Source organism: Lampetra planeri, chromosome 31, assembly GCF_965212315.1.
Source record: "Lampetra planeri chromosome 31, kcLamPlan1.2.h2, whole genome shotgun sequence".
NCBI classification, from domain to species: Eukaryota; Metazoa; Chordata; class Hyperoartia; order Petromyzontiformes; family Petromyzontidae; genus Lampetra; species Lampetra planeri.
Genome location: NC_136137.1, coordinates 8,690,767 through 8,712,049, shown reverse-complemented (window position 1 = coordinate 8,712,049; position 21,283 = coordinate 8,690,767). Strand labels below are relative to the sequence as shown.

The following is a 21,283-nucleotide window of genomic DNA, read 5'->3' as shown; positions in this document are numbered from 1 at the left end:
TTGGACAGCAATGAAGGCAAGTGGTGTGTTCACGTGCCGTGCGAGGTGCTCCAGCGTGAGTCGGTGCGTGCGTGTGAGTGCACCGCTGTGTGGGTGTTGAGACGGTGTGGGTGCATGTGTGCGTGCGTGCGTGTGTGTGGGTGTGTGTGGGTGTTGAGACGGTGTGGGTGTGTGTGGGTGTGCGTGCGTGCGTGTGTGTGGGTGTTTGTGGGTGTGCGTGCATGTGTGTGGGTGTGCGTGGGTAGTGGGGAGCGGTGGTGTAGCGGTTAGCGCGCTGCGCTACGAACCTGACCACCTGGGTTCGATTCCCGTTCACGGCCAACACCCAGTGACGATTATCCGAACCGGTCCTGGGCCTCCCCTAGGTCGACTCAGCCTAAAATTAGTACCCGGTGCGGTGTGTAAACATCGTCGCTGGGGAGACAAAAGCGGCCGGGCGTGGTGTTGGCCACCCACCCCCTCGTGTGCCGTGCCGGCCTTCATAGGTGCTCGCTAACAGCACTTGCCCCAACAGTCTGTTATGGCTACACGGGAGATCTTTGTTGTGTGGGCATGCATATGATCCATCCTGGATTTTGCCAGGCTGGATTGTGTGAGGAGCTCACATTTCCCTTGGAGATCTGGACACAGTCCCATCGGTGAACTCCTCTGGCAGGCGCGGCTGCGTTGGCTCGGCCACGTAGCCCGCATGCCCAGCCACTTGCATGGCTAAGCAGATTCTGTTTGCCCGGACAGAGGGGGTTAAACGGGCGCGGCACGGACTGGAGAAGAGATGGAGCTGATGCGGTACAGGAGGACGTGGAGTTGAGTGGACTTGCCGAAGACTGGTACCAGCGGTGTCAAGATCGGCCTCTGTGGAGGAGGCTCGTGAAGGACGCTGCTACTGGGCAGTTGGAGGCAATCGCCCTCCAGTAACATGGGAGGGCAGAGGAACGGTGCTCATAACAACGAGTCAACACTGGGCGGATAACATTAAACGCTGCAAGTTGGCACAAAATGGAGTACTGGTGGTGCATCCGCCGGTCATCTCAGTCAGTCAACCCATGGCACCTGGGTCTATCCCGTGACCTCTTGCCAGCGAGCCTGGCACAGCAGTCAACCCATGGCACCTGGGTCTGTCCCGTGACCTCATACACCGAGCCTTGTAAAGCAGTCAACACATGGCACCTGGGTCTATCCCGTGACCTCATACACCTATCCTGGTAAAGCAGTCAACCCATGGCACCATCCCGTGACCTCTTGCCAGCGAGCCTTGGACACTTCACGTCACGGCCAAAGAAAAGTGCACCTCGTGTGGCACAAGCACCGTGGTGATGTCCCCGCCACTTATTGGCGAATGGCGGCTGCTGTCGTAGAAGAGAGGGAGCTCTGTGAGCGAGAATAAGAGAGAGAGGAAGCTGTCTGTGTGTGAGAGAGATCGCTCCATGTGAGATAGAGGGAGAAAGATAGGGAGCTCTATGTGTGTGTGAGAGAGAGAGGGAGCTCTATGTGTGAGAGAGAGAGAGAGAACTTCATGAGAGATAGAGAGGTCTATGAACCCTTTCCCAACCCTCCATTGCTGGAATTCGCTCTTCAGAAACCAAACACGGTCAGTCAGCCTCCAGGCGCCTCCTCACCCAGGAGCCTCTCAGCTCAATTCAGTGGCAACGCCCTGACCATGGTGGAAATTCTACATTCTTATGGCGAAAACCAGGTAATTCATAATCCAAATCACATGCATGTGTGTTGAACTTCTTTCGCACCGTGCTTAGCCAAACGTACTAATCGCACCCCCCTCCACCCCACCGCACGTACGTAGACGCAACGCAGTGTAAGCATTGGTGCCTCTTTCCACGTGGAAAGAATTAAGGTCTTTTTTTACACATCCCATCAGCCGAACCCGCCTTCTGGAATAATTCCAACTGCATTGGTTCAACACAAGCAACACTCCAGACGGGCTTTGACAGTGTCTCATCAGCAGTCAGCCTTTCTTGAACTGCCAAGTGGAACAAGCATTGCTCATTTTACCCACCCCAGAGGGATGATGATGATGATCATGGTGAAAGTGGTAATGATGGTGTTGATTGTACAGCTGCTGTAATGCTAGAAATTATAATGCTACTGATGATGATTTTTTCCAATTACTGCTGCCGATAAACATAATTCACTTGGTGCTGTTGCTGCTGCTGCTGATACTCCTGGTGCTGATGATGATTATTTGTCTGCTCTGCTGATGATGATTATCGTGGTGCTGGCCACCCACCCCCTTGTGTGCCATGCTGGCCTTCAGAGACGCTCGCTAATGGCACTTGCCCCCAAGAGTCTGTTAAGGCTATGCGGGGGAGCTTTGTCTTTGTGGTGAGCGGTAGTGTAGCGCAACCCACGAGAACCCGGGGGCTCGACTTCGATTCTCACTCACGGCTACCAACATCAATGACGATTATCTGAACCGGGCTTGGGCCTCCTCTAGGTCGACTCAGCCTCAAATTAGCACCTGGTGCGGTGTGTAAACGTCGCCATTTGGGAAACAAAGGCGGTCGGGCGTGGTGCTGACCACCCACGCCACGTGTGCCGTTCCGGCCTTCATAGACGCTCGCTAACAGCACTTGCCCCCAACAGTGCGTTAAGGTTATACGGGGGATCTTTGTCTTTGCGTGTGTGTGTGCGTGAGTGCCCGGTGGCTCCGCGTGTTGTGAATTCTCGGGAGTTTTGTTGAAGTTGTCTGAGCGCCGCTAAAATTCTTGATCCATGACTGCGCAGAATCGCGGCGGCGTGTTTGATAACACAACGCGGCTCTCGAACGGGGGCGGGGGCATGAGAAGGGGGGGGGGGCAGGGGGGGGCTGTGCGTAGTGGTGGGAGAGGGGGGGGCTGTATTTAGGTTGGAGGGGGGGCAGTAGTTAGCGCATTGCGCTACAAACTCGGCAATCCGAGATCAATTCCCGTTCATCGCCAATATCGGTGGCGAATATTTCAACCGGTCCTGGGCTTCTACTCAAGATCGACCCCGATGTCGTGTGTACACGTCAGCACTAGAGAGAGACAAAGGCAGCCGGGCGTGGTGCTGACTAGCCCCGTCACCGTGTTGCCGTGCCGATCTTCAAATGCCCCAACAGTCGGCTGTGGTTACACGGGGGACATTTGCCTTTGTGCGTGAGGTGTGGGTGTGTTTGGATGTGTGTGGAGAGCAGTTGGCACAGTAGGGGGCACAGGTGGTGCATCGGCCAGTCATCTCAGTCTATCGACCCGTGGCACCTGGGTCTGTCTCGTGACCCCCTGCCAGCGGGCGTTCGACACTTCACGTGGCCTCAACGTGCACCTAGCCTGGCACAAGCGCCGTGGTGAATGGCGCGAGTGTAGCTGTAAGCGCGTTGCGCAATGACCCCGGGGACACGAGTTCGATTCCGGCTCACGGCCCACACCAATGACAATGATTGCTCGTTCACAGCACTTGCGCCAAAAGACTAATTTGACTATAAGGAGGATCTTTTGTATTTGTGAGGATGATACACGTTGTTTGATGGTACTTATGGTGATGTTGGTGGTGGTGGTGATGATGTTGGCGATGATGGTGATGATGATGATGATAGTGATGATGATAGTGATGTTGGTGATGATGTTAATGTTGGTGGTGATGTTGGTGGTGGTGATGGTGGTGGTGATGGTGGTGGTGATGGTGGTAATGTTGGCAATAATGGTGGAGATGATGGTGATGTTGGTGATGATGGTGGTGGTGATGATGATGGTGGTGGTGATGATGATGTTGGTGATGATGTTGATGTTGGTGGTGATCATGTTAATGTTGGTGGTGATGTTGGTGGTGGTGATGGTGGTGGTGATAGTGATGGTGGTAATGTTGGCGATGATGGTGGAGATGATGGTGATATTGGTGATGATGGTGGTGGTGGTGATGATGATGGTGGTGGTGATGATGATGTTGGTGATGATGTTGATGTTGGTGGTGATGGTGGAGATGATGGTGATGTTGGTGATGATGTTGATGTTGGTGATGATGGTGGTGATGATGGTGATGTTGGTGATGATGTTGATATTGGTGATGATGGTGATGATGTTGATGTTAGTTGTGATGATGGTGGTGATGTTGATGATGATGGTGGTGGTGGTGATGATGGTGGTGATGATGATGATGGTGATGTTGATGTTAGTGGTAGTGATGTTGGTGATGATGTTGATGTTAGTTGTGATGATGGTGGTGATGTTGGTGATGTTGATGTTAGTGGTGGTGGTGATGGTGGTGATGTTGATGTTAGTTGTGATGATGGTGGTGATGTTGGTGATGTTAGTGGTGATGATGATGATGGTGATGATGGTGGTAGTGGTGGTGATGTTGGTGATGATGGTGGTGATGGTGATGTTGATGTTAGTGGTGGTGGTGATGGTGATGTTGATGTTAGTTGTGATGATGGTGGTGATGTTGGTGATGTTGATGTTAGTGGTGGTGATGGTGATGTTGATGTTAGTTGTGATGATGGTGGTGGTGGTGGTGATGTTGATGTTAGTGGTGGTGATGTTGGTGGTGATGTTGGTGATGTTGGTGATGTTGGTGGTGATGATGGTCGCGGGTCGCCTCCCCGCATCTCAATGCCTCTCGGTGTCGGGGAAGCGAGGAATTAAATCACGGTGTCCGTGACTACGAATAATGAGGCCGTTAGCACCCCCCGCCGCCCCCCTCCTCCCTCCCTTAGTACACACACCCCCTCCACCCTCACCACTTTCTCCACAGCGCCTCTCTACCAGCGCTCACGGGGCAGGGGTTGGTGGATCACGCAGAGAGCATCACGTCTTCCGTGCCTCTCGCGAGTAAGTTGCTCGGCTATGATTGCTTCAATAACTCAACACATTCGTCAGCACACACCGTGTGTGTGTGGCCTTGGGAGAACACACTGCCGTATAACTGGCCACGTGTCTGGAGTCGCGCTGCTGTCACCATCCGAGAATCTCACCAAAGGTTCGTAGGGACGCTGCTGGAGCAACGTGGACGTCCGTATCCTCATTCGAGACCCAAACATCATCACACCTCCTCCTCCCTCCTCCTCCTCCTCCAAGACGCTGGAAGAGGCATCAATCGCATCAGATCATCATCGACAGGCCGATGAGCACAACTTCATGAATGGAGATTCAAAGACACGAGCCACAGCGGTGCGAGTGTGAACATGCAAGCCACGCTATGGGCCGCAGAGTAAACCTACTGTGGCCTGCGCTCCTTCGACGGAGGAACAGCGAAACGACACGACACGAACTCTCTGCTGAAGCCCTCTCGTCATGGCCAGCAGCAGCAGTAGGACCTCCACATTGGCAGGGAGCTACTGAACCACAGCGCTGCTGCAGCAGATGTCATCTTGCGCAAGCATAGAGCCACCACTCCCTCACTCGTTCAGCCACTCACTCACCCATCCACTCACCTACTCACTCACTCACCCACTTATACACTCACCCACTCACTAACCCACTTATAAATTCACCCATCCACTCATCACACTGCAGGTCACAACAACACACTCACTCACTCACCCACTCACTCACCCACTCACCACACTGCAGGTCACAACAACACACTCACCCACGCATTCACCACACTGCAGGTCACAACAACACACTCACCCACTCACTCACCACACTGCAGGTCACAACAACACACTCACCCCCTCACTCACCCACTCACCACACTGCAGGTCACAACAACACACTCACCCACTCACTCACTCATCCACCCACTCACCCACTCACCCACTCACTCACCCACCCACTCACCACATTGCAGGTCACAACAACACACTCACCCACTCACTGACTCACCCACCCACTCACCCACTCACCCACTCACTCACCCACCCACTCACCACACTGCAGGTCACCTCACTTCTCTTTCAGCAACAATCGCCTCGCTCAAGTCAAGAGACGCGTCACACTGCTCTCTGTCACAACTCCGATAACGGTGCTGGTTGTTGCTGGCCGCTTAACGTTGCGGGGGATGAGCTCAGCAACTGCGATTTAAACACAATCCAAACAGTGGACTCTCATCTGGTTAAATAAAGGACTTTCTGTCACTCGGTTAAATAAAAACCTCTCACCTGGTTAAATAAATGACTTTCTCACGTGGTTAAATAAAGGACGCTCTCACCTGGTTAAATAAAAGACTCGCTCTCTCTCACCTGGTTAAATAAAGGACTCTCCCTTACCTGGTCATATAAAGGACTTTCTCACGTCGTAAAATAAAGGACTCTCTCATCTGGTTAAATAAAGGACCCAGCTGGTTATTAAAGGGCTCTTTCTCACGTGGTAAAATAAAGCAGTCTCTAACCCGGTTAAATAAAGGACATCAAGCAGTGCTCAGTGAAAGATTATTTTTCTTTTCTTTTAGCGGTGAGTCCGTTCCGTCTACAAGGGGGGGGGGGGGGGGGTTTGGTGGGTGAACTCCGGCGGGGCTCGGACACACACACAGAGAGGGACACCGCGCGCGCTACACGAAGCGCTCTCAATGCCCGCTCATGAGCACGAGCCCCGGGGGAATCTTTCCCAGTCGCCAACGCGCCCGACCGCGTTTGTTCGCGCGGGGACACGAACGCCCGCAAAGGTTTGTCGCGATGTAGCGGCGAGAGGCGGCGCGTATCAGCCGGTCACCTCCCTCACGTCGCCCCCGGGGTGCGCCTGCCAGCGGCAGAGCCATTAGGCGCGCGTCGCGTAAACAGCCTCGGTGTGCACCTAGCCTGGCACGGGCGCTGTGGGGACGTCGCCGCCGCTGAGTGGCGAACGGCGGCGGCTGTTGCTGTTGTTGTTGTGTGGGGAGCGGGAGTGCAGCGGTTGGCGCGCTGCGCTACGAAGCCGGCTTACCCGGTAACCAACACCGGTGAGGATTTTCTTCGCCGGTTCCCTAGGGGGACTCAAAGTCTTAAAAACGAGTACCTTGTGCGATGTTTGAATATCTCCACGAGGGAGACAAAGGCGGCCTGGAGAGGTATTCGGCCACCCACCCTCTACGTAGGTTGCGTCGTGTCGGCCTCCATGGGTGCTGCTCTCTTAACAGCACTTGCCCCAACAGCCTGTGACACGCTATACGGGGGATCTGTGCCTTTGTGCGTTAACTGCGTCTGACCCAACGGCCTGCAGGTATGAAGGTTATTTATGACCGATTCGTGAGGATACATCTCAGGAGAGATAAGCGCGCGCGCGAGAGAGAAAGACGGAGTATACAACTCTGGAGAGATAAGCGAGGGGATAGAGAGAGAGAGAGACACACACACACGGAGATAAGGAGCAGCTACGGATATTGCGGGCTTACAGCCGGGGACACCCAGCGCAAGGGCAGCTCTTGCAGCTACGCGGGTGGCGTCAGCCTCGTGGGCTTGCACATTATTTCATGGAAATATCCGAGAGGTCATCAAAAAAACTTATTTTGTTTTTTAGTTTTACCAGGTAAGGCCCAATGAGCTGGACAGCTCTTTTTCAAAAGCGACCTGGCCACAAATGATGGCGCAACGAAGTGACTTATCACGTGGAAATTTATAGTAGCCAAATACTTCTTGGTTCTTTCGGTAAAGTCACGTAGAAGGGAAATAATAAAGTAAAAAAAAATAAACCATTATATTATTAAATAAAACGTAATATAATGTTTTCTTTTATTATTTTATTATTTCCCTTCTACGTGACTTTACCGAAAGAACCAAGAAGATGAATCTCTGCAGTCACGAAAGCTTTAAATCGAAATTTAGCCAAATACTCTAAAGGTATATTCTTTGGGCTGGGTGGGGAGGATGGGGAGGGGCTGGGTGGGGAGGGTGGGGAGGGTGGGGCTGGGTGGGGCTGGGTGGGGGGTGGGAGGGGTGGGGCTGGGTGGGGAGGGGCTGGTCACCCCGTGGTGCCCTTATAAAACTCAACGTTTAACCTACTCACGCCGGCTTGTGCCCGCCCTCACAGTCGGGCATATTTGCGGAATACACCACGCCGCCGTTAACCCTGGCCATTGACCGAGCAACCCAACGTTCCTTACCAGCTCCCTCCGCAGGAATGTGTTTTGCCGCGCTCTCGCAAGTAGGGGGCGATGCTGCCGCTGCTGCTGCTGTTGTCGCAGTATGGACCCACGCGACGTACAAAACGAAACGGCAACAGACGTTGTATTTGTTTTGGTTGCGTCTTCCTTTAATAGGCGTCTTTAAATAAGTGTCAGCGGACATAACACGAGTCTTTTGTTTGGCATCGCATACAGACAAACAATCATAGCCACATACACAAAGACAAAGATCCCCTGTATAGCCTTAACATACTTTTGGGGCAGGTGCTGAAGGCCGGAACAATGCACTGGTGTGGCCAACACCACGCCCGGCCGCCTTTGTCTCCCCAGTGCTGATGTTACACACAGCACCAGGTATTCATTTAAGGCTGAGTCGACCTATGGGAGGCCCAGGACCGGCTCAGATATTTCCCACTGTTATTGGTTGTGAGCGGGCACGGAACGCCGGTCGCTAAGTTCGTACAGCAGTGCGCTAACCACTGCGCCACCGCTCCTAATACAGGCACACAAAGCAACGCACAGTACAAAGACACACAACAACACAGACAAGACAGCCCCGTTTCGTTTCATAGACTCTGGGGGTAAGTGCTGTTAGCGAGCACCTTTTAAGGCAGGCACGGCACACAAGGAGTGGTGTGGCCAGCACCACGCCCGGCCGCCTTTGTCTCTCCAGTGCTGATGCTTACACATCGCCCCGGGATTTTATTTAAGGCTTGAGTTTACCTGTGAATTAATCGCCGGGAATCGAACCCAGGTCGCCGGAATCGTGATGCAGTACGCAAACCACTACCCCTCCGCTCCCCCCCCCCCACACACATATACTCTGCACACACACACATAATTGCCCCGTATAGCCTCATAGGCTGTAGGGGGGGGGGGGGAAATGCTGTTAGCGAGCATCTATTAAGGCTGAAACTGCGTACGTAAGGTGGGATGTTGGCAAGATCAGAAGCGCTCACGCTCGCTCGCTTTGGTCTCTCGCCACGCTCACGCTGCCGTGGGCTTACTCGATAGAGAGACTGCGTTGACCCTAAGGGAGGTCCATGTCGGATTAGTAGTGAGTTAGTTGCCAATGGGTGCGAGTGATAGCAGTGCTTATGGCCAGGAGTCGAACCCAGGTCACGAGATTTAGTAGCCACAGCGGACGACTCCGACTTTCCCGTACGCTGTTGGGGGCAAGTGCTGTGAGCGAGCACCTATTAAGGCCGGCACGGCGCACACACACACACACAAAGATAACAAGACAAAGATCCCCCGTATAGCCTTCAACAGACTGTTGGGGCAAGTGCTGTAGGGCGAGCACCTATGAAGGCCGGCACGGCGCACGAGGAGGTGGGCGGCCAGCACCACGCCCGACCGCCTTTGTCTCTCCAGTGCCGATGTTCTACGCACCGCACCAAGTACTCTACTCATTTTAAGGCTGAGCCCACCTAGAGGAGGCCCAGGACCGCTGCAGATATTCGTCACTGGCGTTGGTGACCGTGAGCGGGCATCGACCTCGGGTCACCGGATTCGTAGCGCGGCGTGGCGCTAACCCCGTGGTCGCACACGCCAGGACCAGGAACGCGCCACATGTTCGAAGAACCAGTAGCCAGCCCACAGCAAGCAGTCGCAATCGTCGCCGTCCTTTATTTATCCAGGAAAGATCCCATTGAGATTCGTTAACCGCTGCCTAACCTTGGTTGCTGCATAGTAACATCCCCTGTTCATCATTTTGGTCACGGGTAATATTTATATGCGGATATTTGTTTAACTGAAAAAAAACGTTGAATGACGCCACACAGGGGGTCATCTGAAGCAAGCCGCTGCTGCTTCTCCTGTCGATTTGGAAATTCCACATTCTATAAGGAGGGTGAATCGTCGTTTGATTGGATAAATGTTGACCTCCCCCCCGATAAAGTTTGTTTTATCGCCCCCTGGAGAGATTGTTGGCCGAGTTAACCCCCCCCCCACCACCGCCAAGTAAACATGGAATCTTGGGGTCTGATTGGTCTGACGTTTCCAACCACAAGCCACGGTTTACCCACCGTCGGCATGTTAACTCGGCCTCGGGGCAGGATTTGAACTTGGACGCCTTCAGATTGCGAGCCGAGCGCTGAGATCACCACAGCGCCACCCTGGCTGATCGTGGAAGGCTCTTTATCAACCACACATCCTCAACCCAAACTCCATCAGCATAATTTTTTGTTTCAACATTTTTGCGTGTGTATATCAACCCCATAGGGCGGTCCTATGTTGAGAATTATCCCCGCCGTAGGAATGTGGAATTTCGACTCCTGGCTCATCGTCATTCCCCGCATACCACGGAGACAAAAAAAAAAGTTGCCTTGAATCTCAATGGGCGCCCGCGCTGTTCAAATAAATAAGTAACTGACGGACGGGCGGACCGATGCTGGCATGGGTTCACCCGTGGAGCTGATGTTCATCGGTGCGACTTTCCAACAATATCCATTTGCTACACGAGCGTTGCTGCCCGTGCATCGCCACGGTGGGGGAGCGGGGACAAAGTTGCTCGCAACTCTCTGCAGCAACTTTGCTCGCAGTGGCTTTGAGCGCTCTTCCCTGTTGCAACGCCCGGGCAGCGCTGCGATTGGCTCGGCGAGTCGTCGAAGGCAACGCAACAGTAAAGATGTTTTTGTTTTTTGTGTAATGATAGAAGAGCAAAATTTGTTTAATACGAAAATGTTTTTTAATGTTTTCCGTTGTATAAAGGTAAATAACAAACTAGAATTACAACTCTGCCAACGGTGCTGCCCTGGTTCGATTGAGGCCCCCTTTTGGGCCAAGCTTCCAGGCCAGATGGGAAGGCCCCGGGCCCAACCGAAGCCTAACAATGTAAAAGGCAAAGGCGCAGCCGTGCAACTGTTTTATAATCGCCGCTGCTGGCGGAACGGGGCCCATCCACTCGTGAGTCATTGGCCTCCTCTCGCGGTCTTAACACGGGCGTTGCTGTATCAATAACCAATCCAATAACTTAACCCCATCGGCGAAAGGGGCTCGCTTGTGTGCGACTGCGTTTGCGAAGCGGGGAGCGACGACGTCGGAGAACGGGCAACAAGATCGGCGTGCAGGAAAGTCGCTCCGATGAACGGTTCCCAACCACAACCCCCATTGATGATGGGACAATCACGCGCGTCAGCACTCGGTGATCGCTTCCAAGGCATGGCTCGAGTCGCGTGGAGGTTTTTGTTTTTTAAAAATTCGACTTTTTTTCATCGTTAGAATAGTTCTCTATATTTATAAACGTTCTCTCTCTATATATATTTGTGTATCTATGTATATAAAGTGTATGGTTTCCAGGCACATATTCAATTCCCTCCCCCCCCTCCTCCATCCACAAGAAGAAAGAAATCCCCTTCATATTTAAAAAATGCAGTCTATACAGACATGGCAAAATGGACACCAGCGATAAAATGCCTACAGTATATAAACGTTACAGTATATATATATACTGTCTCCTCGACGAAAGAAAACGTTTGGGTGTACGCTCTCCGATCCAGGTGTGCGGTTGACGACACGTGGCGATCAAAGTCTCTAACACCGGGTGGGGGCAGGGGGCTGACACCCCAACAAACCCCTATAACCCCCCCCCCCCCCCCACTTTACATTACACTCCCCAATACAAACACCAGGCACGGATGTGCAACTGTGACCCGCTCCGATCGACGGCGATGAGATGCGGTCTCGGGGGCAGGGGGGGGGGAAATGTCCATCCTCTTGTGCCGCATTTTGCCCCGTGCGCTGGGCCATCACCCGCTTGTCGGGCTAACTCCCACACGGGCGACTCTGCAGGTCAACTCCCAGAGTCCGAGCCGCCCTCTGGGTCCACGCACCTGTGAGTTCATCTCCACCACACGAGTCGTGGGTACAACTCCCAGAGTTAACTACGGCGGTAACCACAGAGGTTATCTTCCGAAGGTCCGCAGGTTCAGTACATCCAACCGTCCGGGCGCTACTACGCAAGCTGTCGAGCGCGCTCCTCCAATGCCACACCGAGTGTGGCGGTGGGTGAACGGCGCGGGTCAGCGGCGCCGAGTGACGCTACCCCGATAGGATATTCCCGCCGGGTTCATCCGCGGGCACTTCAGAAGGGCAGCGTGTCCATGAGCTTGTCGATGATGGGGGGAGGAGGGACGAGGTCTTCCAGCTTCAGGTAGAAAATCCTCTGCAGCCCCTGGGTGCACAGGGGGCGCAGGTCCCTGAGCTGGGAGAGCAGTGCGCTCAGATGCTGCTGCTGCTGATGATGATGTTGCTGCTGCTGCTGCTGCTGATGATGATGCTGCTGCATGGCGGCCAGGACCCGTGTCCTCAACTCCTCCACCCGCAGTGGATCCTGAAGGCCGTGGCGGTCTGAATGGGGCGGGTCAGAGAGAGGTTTAATTAGACTCGCCGCACCGCCACGAGGAGTAACACACCTACGGCTAAAGATGCAGCGCTGACGACGTGTGTACGTACACTCTGTGTGTATGTTCACACGTGTGTGCGCGCACATGTCTGCGTGTGAATCCGTGTGTTGTGGGGAGCTGCGGCGCAGTGCTTAGAGCGGTTGCGCTACGAACCCCTCAACCCGAGTTCGATTCCCGCTCACAGCCACAACATCTGCACCGAATATCTGAACCGGTCCTGGGCCATTCTTAGGTCGATTCGGCCTTAAAACGAGTAATTAGTGGCAATGTGTAGACATCGCCACTCGGGAGACAAAGGCGGCCCAGGGTGGTGTTTGGCCACACACCCACTCAAGGGTGCACCGTGCCGGCCTTCACACGAGCTGCTCGCGAAGAGCACTTGCCACGACAGTCAGCCAGAGGCTACACGGTGGATCTCCTCTGTCTCTGTGCGTGCACGCACCGCTGAGGAGCACCAGCGTCGCGAGGAAGGCGAGGGAGTCTGCGTGCGGCTGCAGGGCGCGCAGGCCCCGCGCGAACTCCATCACCGGCTGGAGCCACTGGCCGAAGGCGGGCGCACACGTGGACACGTGCAGCGCCTGGCCCGTGCAGAACACGAGGCGGCCACGGCCTGGGTCCGAGCTGCGGGGCAGACGAAGAGACGCACGCGGAACCACCGGGTTAGAGACGCCAGCGGGGACAGCGGAGACGCAGAGAGGCGAGAGATGTCACCGTGGAGACACGCGGACGCAAGGGGGTCAGAGGGGCACCGAGACGCGGGCACGCGGGGTTACGAAGTGCGGTTTGAGAGCGACACGTGAACAAGAACTTGTGATGAAATGGCTCGAGGGGCTAGGTGGCATCATCCCAGATTCCCTCGCCTGCTCGATATCACCCCCCCCCCTCTACTCCACCACCACCTTCTTCACCCCCGACCCCGTCTCACCTGAAGGCAAGGTGTAGCACGAAGAGCTCCAGGAGCGCGGACTCGAGGAGGAGCGCACGGTCGTGGGGGCTGAGGCCCCGCAGGCCCGGCGTGCGGTCGGCCCAGGCGGCGAGGGCGCGCGCGGAGGCGGCGAGGAGGGAGTAGAAGAGGCTCACGCTCTCCGCGTCCGACACGCACGGGGACGCGGGTCCCTGCTGCTGTTGCTGTTCCGTGGACTCGCACTGATGGACGGGGGGGGGGAGAGGCGAGAGATAGGGATGAGTTTTGTTACCCTTTTATCTGGCAACAAAACTGACACTTTTTTTTTTACAAGGAGTCATGTTTTCTTCTGGCAAATGAGGTTCCAATGATGAGTTTTGTTGTTCATATGGACGATCGGCGGTGCGCCAGCAGCAGGAAGATCGCTCCTGCTGCTGATGGCTCGCCGCGTGTCGAACAAACTGTGGGCCCTTCTTGACATTCAGTGCCTGTGAACACCTTGCAAGTTGGCCAGCGTTGTCTCAAGCATGGAGGCCTCGCTCTGCTGCTGCTGCTGCTGCTGGTGATAATGATGATGACGAGGCACTGAATGTCAAGACCGGCCCAGAGTTTTTTTAAAAATCGTTTTGAACCAAATGCCGCTGATGGGATGTGTAAAAAATAAATTCTTGTGTATGTGGAAATGTATACGTACGTATGGGTGTATGTAAGTATTTAATACTATGATCGTATACATCGGTGTGTGTGTATGTGATCATATGATGTATATCTAGGAATGTATGCACTGTATGTAATGCTCTGTATGTATGTCTATCTAAATTGATTTGCGTGTATGCACGTAATACTATTCATGTCTGTCTATCTAGGAATGTGCGTGTATGTGTGTAATACTGCACTTGGTATGTCTATCTATATATCTAGGTATGTGTGTGTATGTACGTGCGTGTATCTGGCTGTCTCCCCAACAGTCTTGGATGTTTGTGTGTATGCCTGTACGTTTATGTCCATGTGTGTAAATCTTTGTGCGTGTGTCTTTGTCTCTGCGTGTGTGTGCACGTGTCTGTGTGTGTACACGTGTGTGTGTGCACGTATCTGTGTATACGTGTGTGTTTGCACGTATCTGTGTACACGCGTGTGTGTGTGTACACGTGTGTGTGTACACGTGTCTGTATGTGTGTACACGTGTGTGTGTACACGTGTGTGTGTGTACACGTGTCTGTGTGTGTATACACGTGTGTGTGTGTGCACGTGTCTGTGTGTGTACACGTGTCTGTGTGTGTGTGTACACGTGTGTGTGTACACGTGTGTGTGTGTGGGTGTACACGTGTGTGTGTGTACACGTGTGTGTGTGTGGGTGTACACGTGTCTGTATGTGTGTACACGTGTATGTGTGTACACGTGTATGTGTGTGTGTGTACACGTGTCTGTGTGTGTGTACACGTGTGTGTGTACAGGTGTGTGTGTGTGCACGTGTCTGTGTGTGTACACGTGTCTGTGTGTGTGTGTACACGTGTGTGCACACGCGTCTCTCTCTCTCTCTCTCCCTTACCCTGGAGTAATCCAACTTGCCCAAGTCCGGCATCAACTCCTTGTGCGCCGCGAGAATTCCGGCCAGGAGCCCCGCCCCTCCATCCCCCGCCAGGAGCCCCGCCCCTCCACCCCCCGCCAGGAGCCCCGCCCCTGCGCCCCCCGCGGGTCCCGCACTGGGCGACCCGTCCTGCGGGCTCTTGGGTTTGGATGGGAGGCGGCCACGGCGACCCTTGAGGCTGTCCGTGCGAACCACTGCACGGGGAGGGGGAGAGGGGGGCGGGGGGAGCAGAGGGGGGGGGAGAGGTTCGGCTCGGATTCCCACGGGAGCACCAGCACCCCATGTGCGCGTGTGTGTCTGCCTGTCGTCTGTGTGTCTGTCGTCTGTGTGTCTGTCGTCTGTGTGTCTGTCGTCTGTGTGTATGTGTGTCTGTATGTCTGTGTGTCTGCCTGTCGTCTGTGTCTGTATGTCTGTGTGTCTGCTTGTCGTCTATGTGTCTGTGTGTCTGACTGTGGTCTGTGTGTCTGTGTGTCTGCCTGTCGTCTGTGTGTATGTGTCTGTATGTCTGCCTGTCGTATATGTATCTGTGTGTCTGTGTGTCTGCCTGTCGTCTGTGTGTCTGTATGTCTGTGTGTCTGCCTGTCGTCTGTGTGTATGTGTCTGTATGTCTGCCTGTCGTATATGTATCTGTGTGTCTGTGTGTCTGCCTGTCGTCTGTGTGTCTGTATGTCTGTGTGTCTGCCTGTCGTCTGTGTGTCTGTGTGTCTGCCTGTGTGTCTGTGTGCGTCTGACTTCGTGTCAGTGAGCGGAGAGCGGCGGTGTAGCGGTTAGCGCGCTGCCCTACGAGCCCGGCCGCCCGAGTTCGATTCCCGCTCCTCCAACACCGGTGACGATTATCCGAACCGGCACCTGGGCCTCTCCTCTGTCGACTCAGCCTCAAATGAGTATCTCGTGTGGGTGTGTAAACATCGCCACTGGGAAGACAAAGGCGGTCCGGCGCGGTGCTGGCCACCTCGTGTACCACGCCAGGCTGCATAGGTGCTCGCTAGCAGCACTTGCCCCAACAGTCTGTTAAGGCTACACGGGGGATCTGTGTCTGTGTGTGTGAGCGAGTTGGCGTAGCAGGTGGTTCATCCGCAAGTCAACTCAGTTAACCCGTAGCAGCACGCGGGTCTGTCCCGCGACCTCCTGCCAGCAGCGAGCCTTCGACACTTCACGTGACGGCCTCAGAGTGCACCTAGCTTGGCACAGTCAATGTTTTAGTGGCGTCACCGCCACTTGGTGGCGAATTTCGGCTGCTGCGATGTGTGTATATGTACGGTACATGCGGAGCCGTATTGAAGCGGTTCGCGTACTGCCCCCTACGAACCCGGTGACCCGAGTTCGATTCCCGCTCTGCTAAAAAATAAGTTGCAGAGAATATCTTATCGTGGAATTTCCATCGTCAATGGTTGCCTGGTGCAGTGCGTGTACTCAACAGCGCTGTGCCGGCTTTTATAAGCAAGCTGCTACTCGCTAACAGCACTTGCCCCAACAGTCTGGTGAAGTCTATAGGGAAGACCTTTGTCTGTGTGTGGGTGGAGTTGGCGCTCACCTTCTTTCACCATGCCCACGCCCAGACACTTCTGGAAACGGCAGAACTGGCATCGGTTGCGTCTCCTCTTGTCAATGGGGCAACTCCGACTCGCCAGGCACACGTAGCGTGCTCCCTTCTGCACCGTGCGCTGCGCAGACAACACGCCATCACGCACCGTCATCATCACACATCATCATCACCATCATCATCACAACACCGCCACCCACCGTCATCATCACAACACATCGCCATTATCATTTCAACATCCTCACACATCGTCGTCATTTCAACATCGTCATCACATTGTCATGATCACACTTCATCATTATCACATCATCATCATCATCATCATTTCAATATCATCGCCATCATTATCACGTACCGAAGAGAAACAAAACACACGTCATGGGCGCCGTGCCACGGCTCTCGTGGTTACTCGCAGCGAGCAGCACTTGCCCCAACGGCCAAGCAAAGGCTATACGGGGGATCTTTGTCTGTCGTGCGAGTTCCAAACGCGTTGCACTGGTCCCAATAGTCTACAGAGGGTGTGTCTCTGTGCGCGCAGCGGTGGCGGCGTGGATCTGCACCGATCCCGGGACTTCCTCAGCTCGACTCGGCCCTCGACTAAACGACTACTGCCCTTGGTGCGGTGTGTGCGCAAAACGATCAAAGGCGGTTCGTGGTGCTTAGCCAACACCGCCCGCGTCGTGATGCCGTGGCGGCGGCGGCCGTCACTCGACGCTACTCGCGAACAGCAATTGCCCCCGATATTGTGTGCGTGAAGGCTATGCGGGTGACCTTTGTCTTTGTGCGTTCACACAGGTGGGTGCTCCCCCCCCTCACCTTGAAGAATCCCTTGCAGCCCTCGCATGTGCGGACCCCGTAGTGCTGACACGCCGCGTTATCCCCACACACAGCGCACATCCCCTCGCCCGAGCCCTGCTGATGCTGCTGCTGATGATGCTGCTGCTGCTGGTGCTGCTGGTGCTGCTGGTGCTGCTGGTGCTGCTGATGATGGTGATGATGATGCGGAGAAAGCTGTCCGGTCAGCTCAGTCGAGGCCACCATCCCCGTTCCAAACGCGGGCGCCCCGACGCCGCACGGTGGGAATGAGAAGCTGTGCACGGCGCCCTGCGAAACGAGGGGGCACGGGGACGAGGAGGAGGAGGAGGAGGACGACGACGACGACGACGAGGGAGAGGCGACGGAGCGGCGCGTGAAGCCGGAGAGATCGTGAGCCCCTGTGGCTGTGGGGGTGTCCGGCGGGGACTGCGTGCATGCGAAGGGGGGCAAGAGCTGCTGCTGCATCTCCGCATCGGGGAGCCCGCAGCAGAGACCCGCGTAAAGGGACACCCCCCAGGGGCAGCCCTGCTCAGACTGGGAGGCGGCACCGCCGTAGAGCTGCTGCTGCTGCTGCTGCAGATGCGGCGACGTCGGCGGAGAGGAGGGAGGCGAGGGCAGGAGGTGGAGTGTGGACGCGGCGAGATGCAGGTCTTCCAACTTGGCTGCTGCTGCTGCTGCTGCTGCTGGTGGTGCTGCTGCTGTAGGTGCATTTGCGGGTCCTGCTGTAGGTGATGCAGATGCTGCAGCTGCATGTGGCAGGTGTAGTCCACTTGGGGTTCCGTCTTGACCGCCGCGTGCACCTGGGCCGAGACGGCGTCGAACGGCGACGCGCTCTGGTGGTGGTACTGGTGCCGGTTCCCGTGCGCGTTCGAGAAGAATGCGAATCCGCCGGGAAGAGAGGCGACGGGCGATGAGGACGAGACGGCGGCGTTGGAGGAAGAGGCGGACGAGGAGAAGGGCGAACAGGACGAGGAGGACGAGGATGAGGAGGAGGAGCAGGGCGAGAACGCGCTAATCGCCGCCGCGTCCGCATTCACGATCTCCATGCTGAAGCGGAAAAAGTCTGGGCCCGTGAGCTCGCTCAGCAGACGCTCCTCCTCCGCCTCGGCCGACGGCAGCTGGGGGAACGCGGCCGCGTGGAGCAGCGAGGAGGCCTCGCCGGAGGGTCCCAGCGGGGACCCCACCGAGACCCCCGTAGCGGCGAAGGGAACACGCGCAGCGCACGGCATGGCGCTCCGCGGAGAGGGGTAGGAGGAGGATGAGGGCGCTTGACGGCTGCTGCTGCTGCTGCAGACGCTCATGCCGGCATCGCGCTGCGCGGGACAGGGCGCGAACCGGGACGTGGCCACCTGAGCGGCCAGGGTTCCCCGAGAAGAGATCGCCCGCTCCTTTGAGGGAGGGACGCGGCGGTTGTGGAGTCGGTGGAGCTGCAACGGGAGGGAATAGATGGACAGACGTCAATTATAAGCCGTGGAGAGGTGGGCGGGTAGACGTGTCAGAGGCTAGACAGACATGTGGGTGGGTGAACAGGTGGGCGGGTAGACTTGTTGGTGGGTAGGCATGTAAGAGGGTAGATAGACATACGGGTGGGCAGATACATAGGTAAACATGGTAGGTGTGTGTAAATGTCAGTGTTTACATGTGTAAATGTATATGTGTAAACGCGTGTGTGGATGGATGTGTGAGAGTGTACGTGTGTGTATGTAGGTGATTGTGTGTATTGGTCCTGCTCATGACCACCACCAGTGACGATTATCTGAACCAGTGCTGGGCCTCCTCTCGGTCGACTCAGCATCAAATTGGTACCTGGTGCGGTGTGTAAGCATCGCCACTGGGGAGACAAAGGCGTCCGGGCGTGGTGTTGGCCACCCACCCCCCTCGTGTGCCGTTGCCGGCCTTCATAGGTGCTCGCTAACAGAACTTGTCCCAACAGTCTGTCAAGGCTACACGGGGGATCTTTGTCTTTTCTTTGTACGTGAGCGAGTGAGTGTACGTGCGTGTGCGTGTGATTGTGTGTATGTGTGTGAGTGTGTAAACCACGCGTGCCAGCGGGGGGTGTGTCGAATGCGCGAGACGAGGATCGTAATTCCAGATGCAAACTCGATCCCCCCCCCCTTCACACTCTCCCAACCCCCATCAGCAGCAGTAGCATCATCAGCAGCATTAACATCATCATCAGCAGCAGCAGCGGCATTGTAAGCATATCACATTGCACAGTGCATTCATTGCCCGTTCGCATTGGCAGCTCTGCTCTTTATATCCCTGCAGTGATATCCATCGCGTGTTAAAGTAGCGTGGAGGATTAACGGTGTAAACTTTATCATGTGAGTTTAACACGTAGGCTTTCGCGACCAATATTATTTATAATATGAATAGTAACAATGGTAATGCTCCCCGCGGTGGGTATGCTAATGAGTGCAGCGCTGGTTAATGACGGCATTGCCATAAGAGACTTTATCAACAACGCATGTCAAATGAACTCGTTATCATCATGATTCTGCATAGCACGGATTCACCCCCTTGGCCACGTGTTTGCACGCTCGCGCAAACCGCTACATTCGTGCCGCAACTTTCAACATCATCATCAGCAGCAGCACTCTCATCATGATCAACAGCAGTAGCATCATCACCCTCATCAGCAGCAGCAGCATCGTCATCATCATCTCATGAAGCGGAGCGCGCGTTGCAAATGTTGCATGGCCAGGAACCAAGACAGCCACGCAACCCGCAGCCCCGGCAATTGCCGGCTTCTCCATCCTCCTCATCCTCCTCCATCATCACCACCTCCATCATCACCACCACCTCCATCATCACCACCTCCATCATCACCACCTCCATCATCACCACCTCCCCACCATCGCCTCAAAGGTGGAGGGTGCCACGGCAGTGGTGGCCGAGCGGGCAACCCGAGTTCCAACTTTACAAAGTCACCACCAACCACCGCCCACCCACTCACCAACACCATCGCTACCGTCCTTCTGCCGTTATTACCAGTCGCACAAGTCAGCACCCGACCTTCCCATGTGTGTGTGCGAGTGTGTGCACCACCTACGATATAAATTCAGCAATGCACCACCACCACTCTCCCCCAACCCACAAATATTAGGTGCCCCCCACCTCCTCCTAAAAACCGAAATCTCTGCATTTACCATCATCAGTTAGATCATTTACGCAGTGCATCCCACTCCTCCCCCGGTCAATGCACAAATACAGATCGAAGCTGACAGATCGAAGCTGACATTTGAGACAACTGCCGCTCGAGCGGGCAGGGCGACTCGATCGCACCACCGAGTCAGAGGCTCTGCGATACGAACCAACCAAAGTGACCGCAAGACGAGCTCAGCTGCGCAGGTGCGTTCACACAGGTGGCTGCCCCCCCACCCCCCGATTCACTTCGTAGCGAGTTTTGAGACAGGTGAGGAGGACGTCTTACCGTGACTCCCACGAGGTGGGGGGGGGGGGGTCGTGGGTGCAGTTGAAGAGCGTCGATAATGAAGACGGAGCGATGATGGCTTCTTGCTGTCAAAATCCCAAAGGTGTCGTGATCCGTGCCACAGGTGCGGCGGTGGCGGTCGATAAGTCCTGCGAGTAGGTCCCCGCGTGAGCAGGTCCGTCAACGATCGAGAGACTCGTGAGCGAGCGACAGACTCGTGCGTGTGTTCGAGAGAGAGACTCGTGTGTGGGGGGAGAGATGAGATGAGAGAGAGACTCGCGCGCCTAACAGGAGGAGCGCCTTGGGTTCTGTGCGCGTGCACGCCGCCTCGCCGCGCTTTAAGTAGGGGGTGACGCGCGTCACGAAGCCCCGCGAGCCAATGGGGCCGCGCGCGCGGAGGCGGCTCGTGACGGCCGTCGGAGCTGCCGTGACGTCACTGCCCCCCCCACCACCTCCCGGTCGCCCGCGTCTCTCTCCGCTTGCTGCGTGCGCGCGCACGAGCGCGTTCCTGTTTCCACGCGCGGACAACCCCCTCCAGCCCCTCCCCTACCCTCCACCCCACTCCCTTCACCCCCCTCCGTCTCGG

General features: G+C 55.5%; 1 protein-coding gene across 1 annotated transcript; it reads right to left on the bottom strand.

The window, feature by feature from the left end:
* Positions 1-9,616: 9,616 nt before the first annotated feature.
* LOC144729023 (putative nuclear hormone receptor HR38) lies at positions 9,617-20,997 on the bottom strand. Its single transcript, XM_078608855.1, has 8 exons — positions 20,698-20,997; positions 17,265-18,691; positions 16,440-16,569; positions 14,996-15,099; positions 14,867-14,956; positions 13,339-13,559; positions 12,856-13,034; positions 9,617-12,357 (listed from the first exon to the last, which is right to left on the bottom strand). Exons 2-8 carry the CDS (start codon positions 17,727-17,729, stop codon positions 12,092-12,094), a joined length of 1,455 nt encoding a protein of 484 aa, XP_078464981.1. The 5' UTR covers positions 17,730-18,691; positions 20,698-20,997; the 3' UTR covers positions 9,617-12,091.
* Positions 20,998-21,283: the final 286 nt, after the last annotated feature.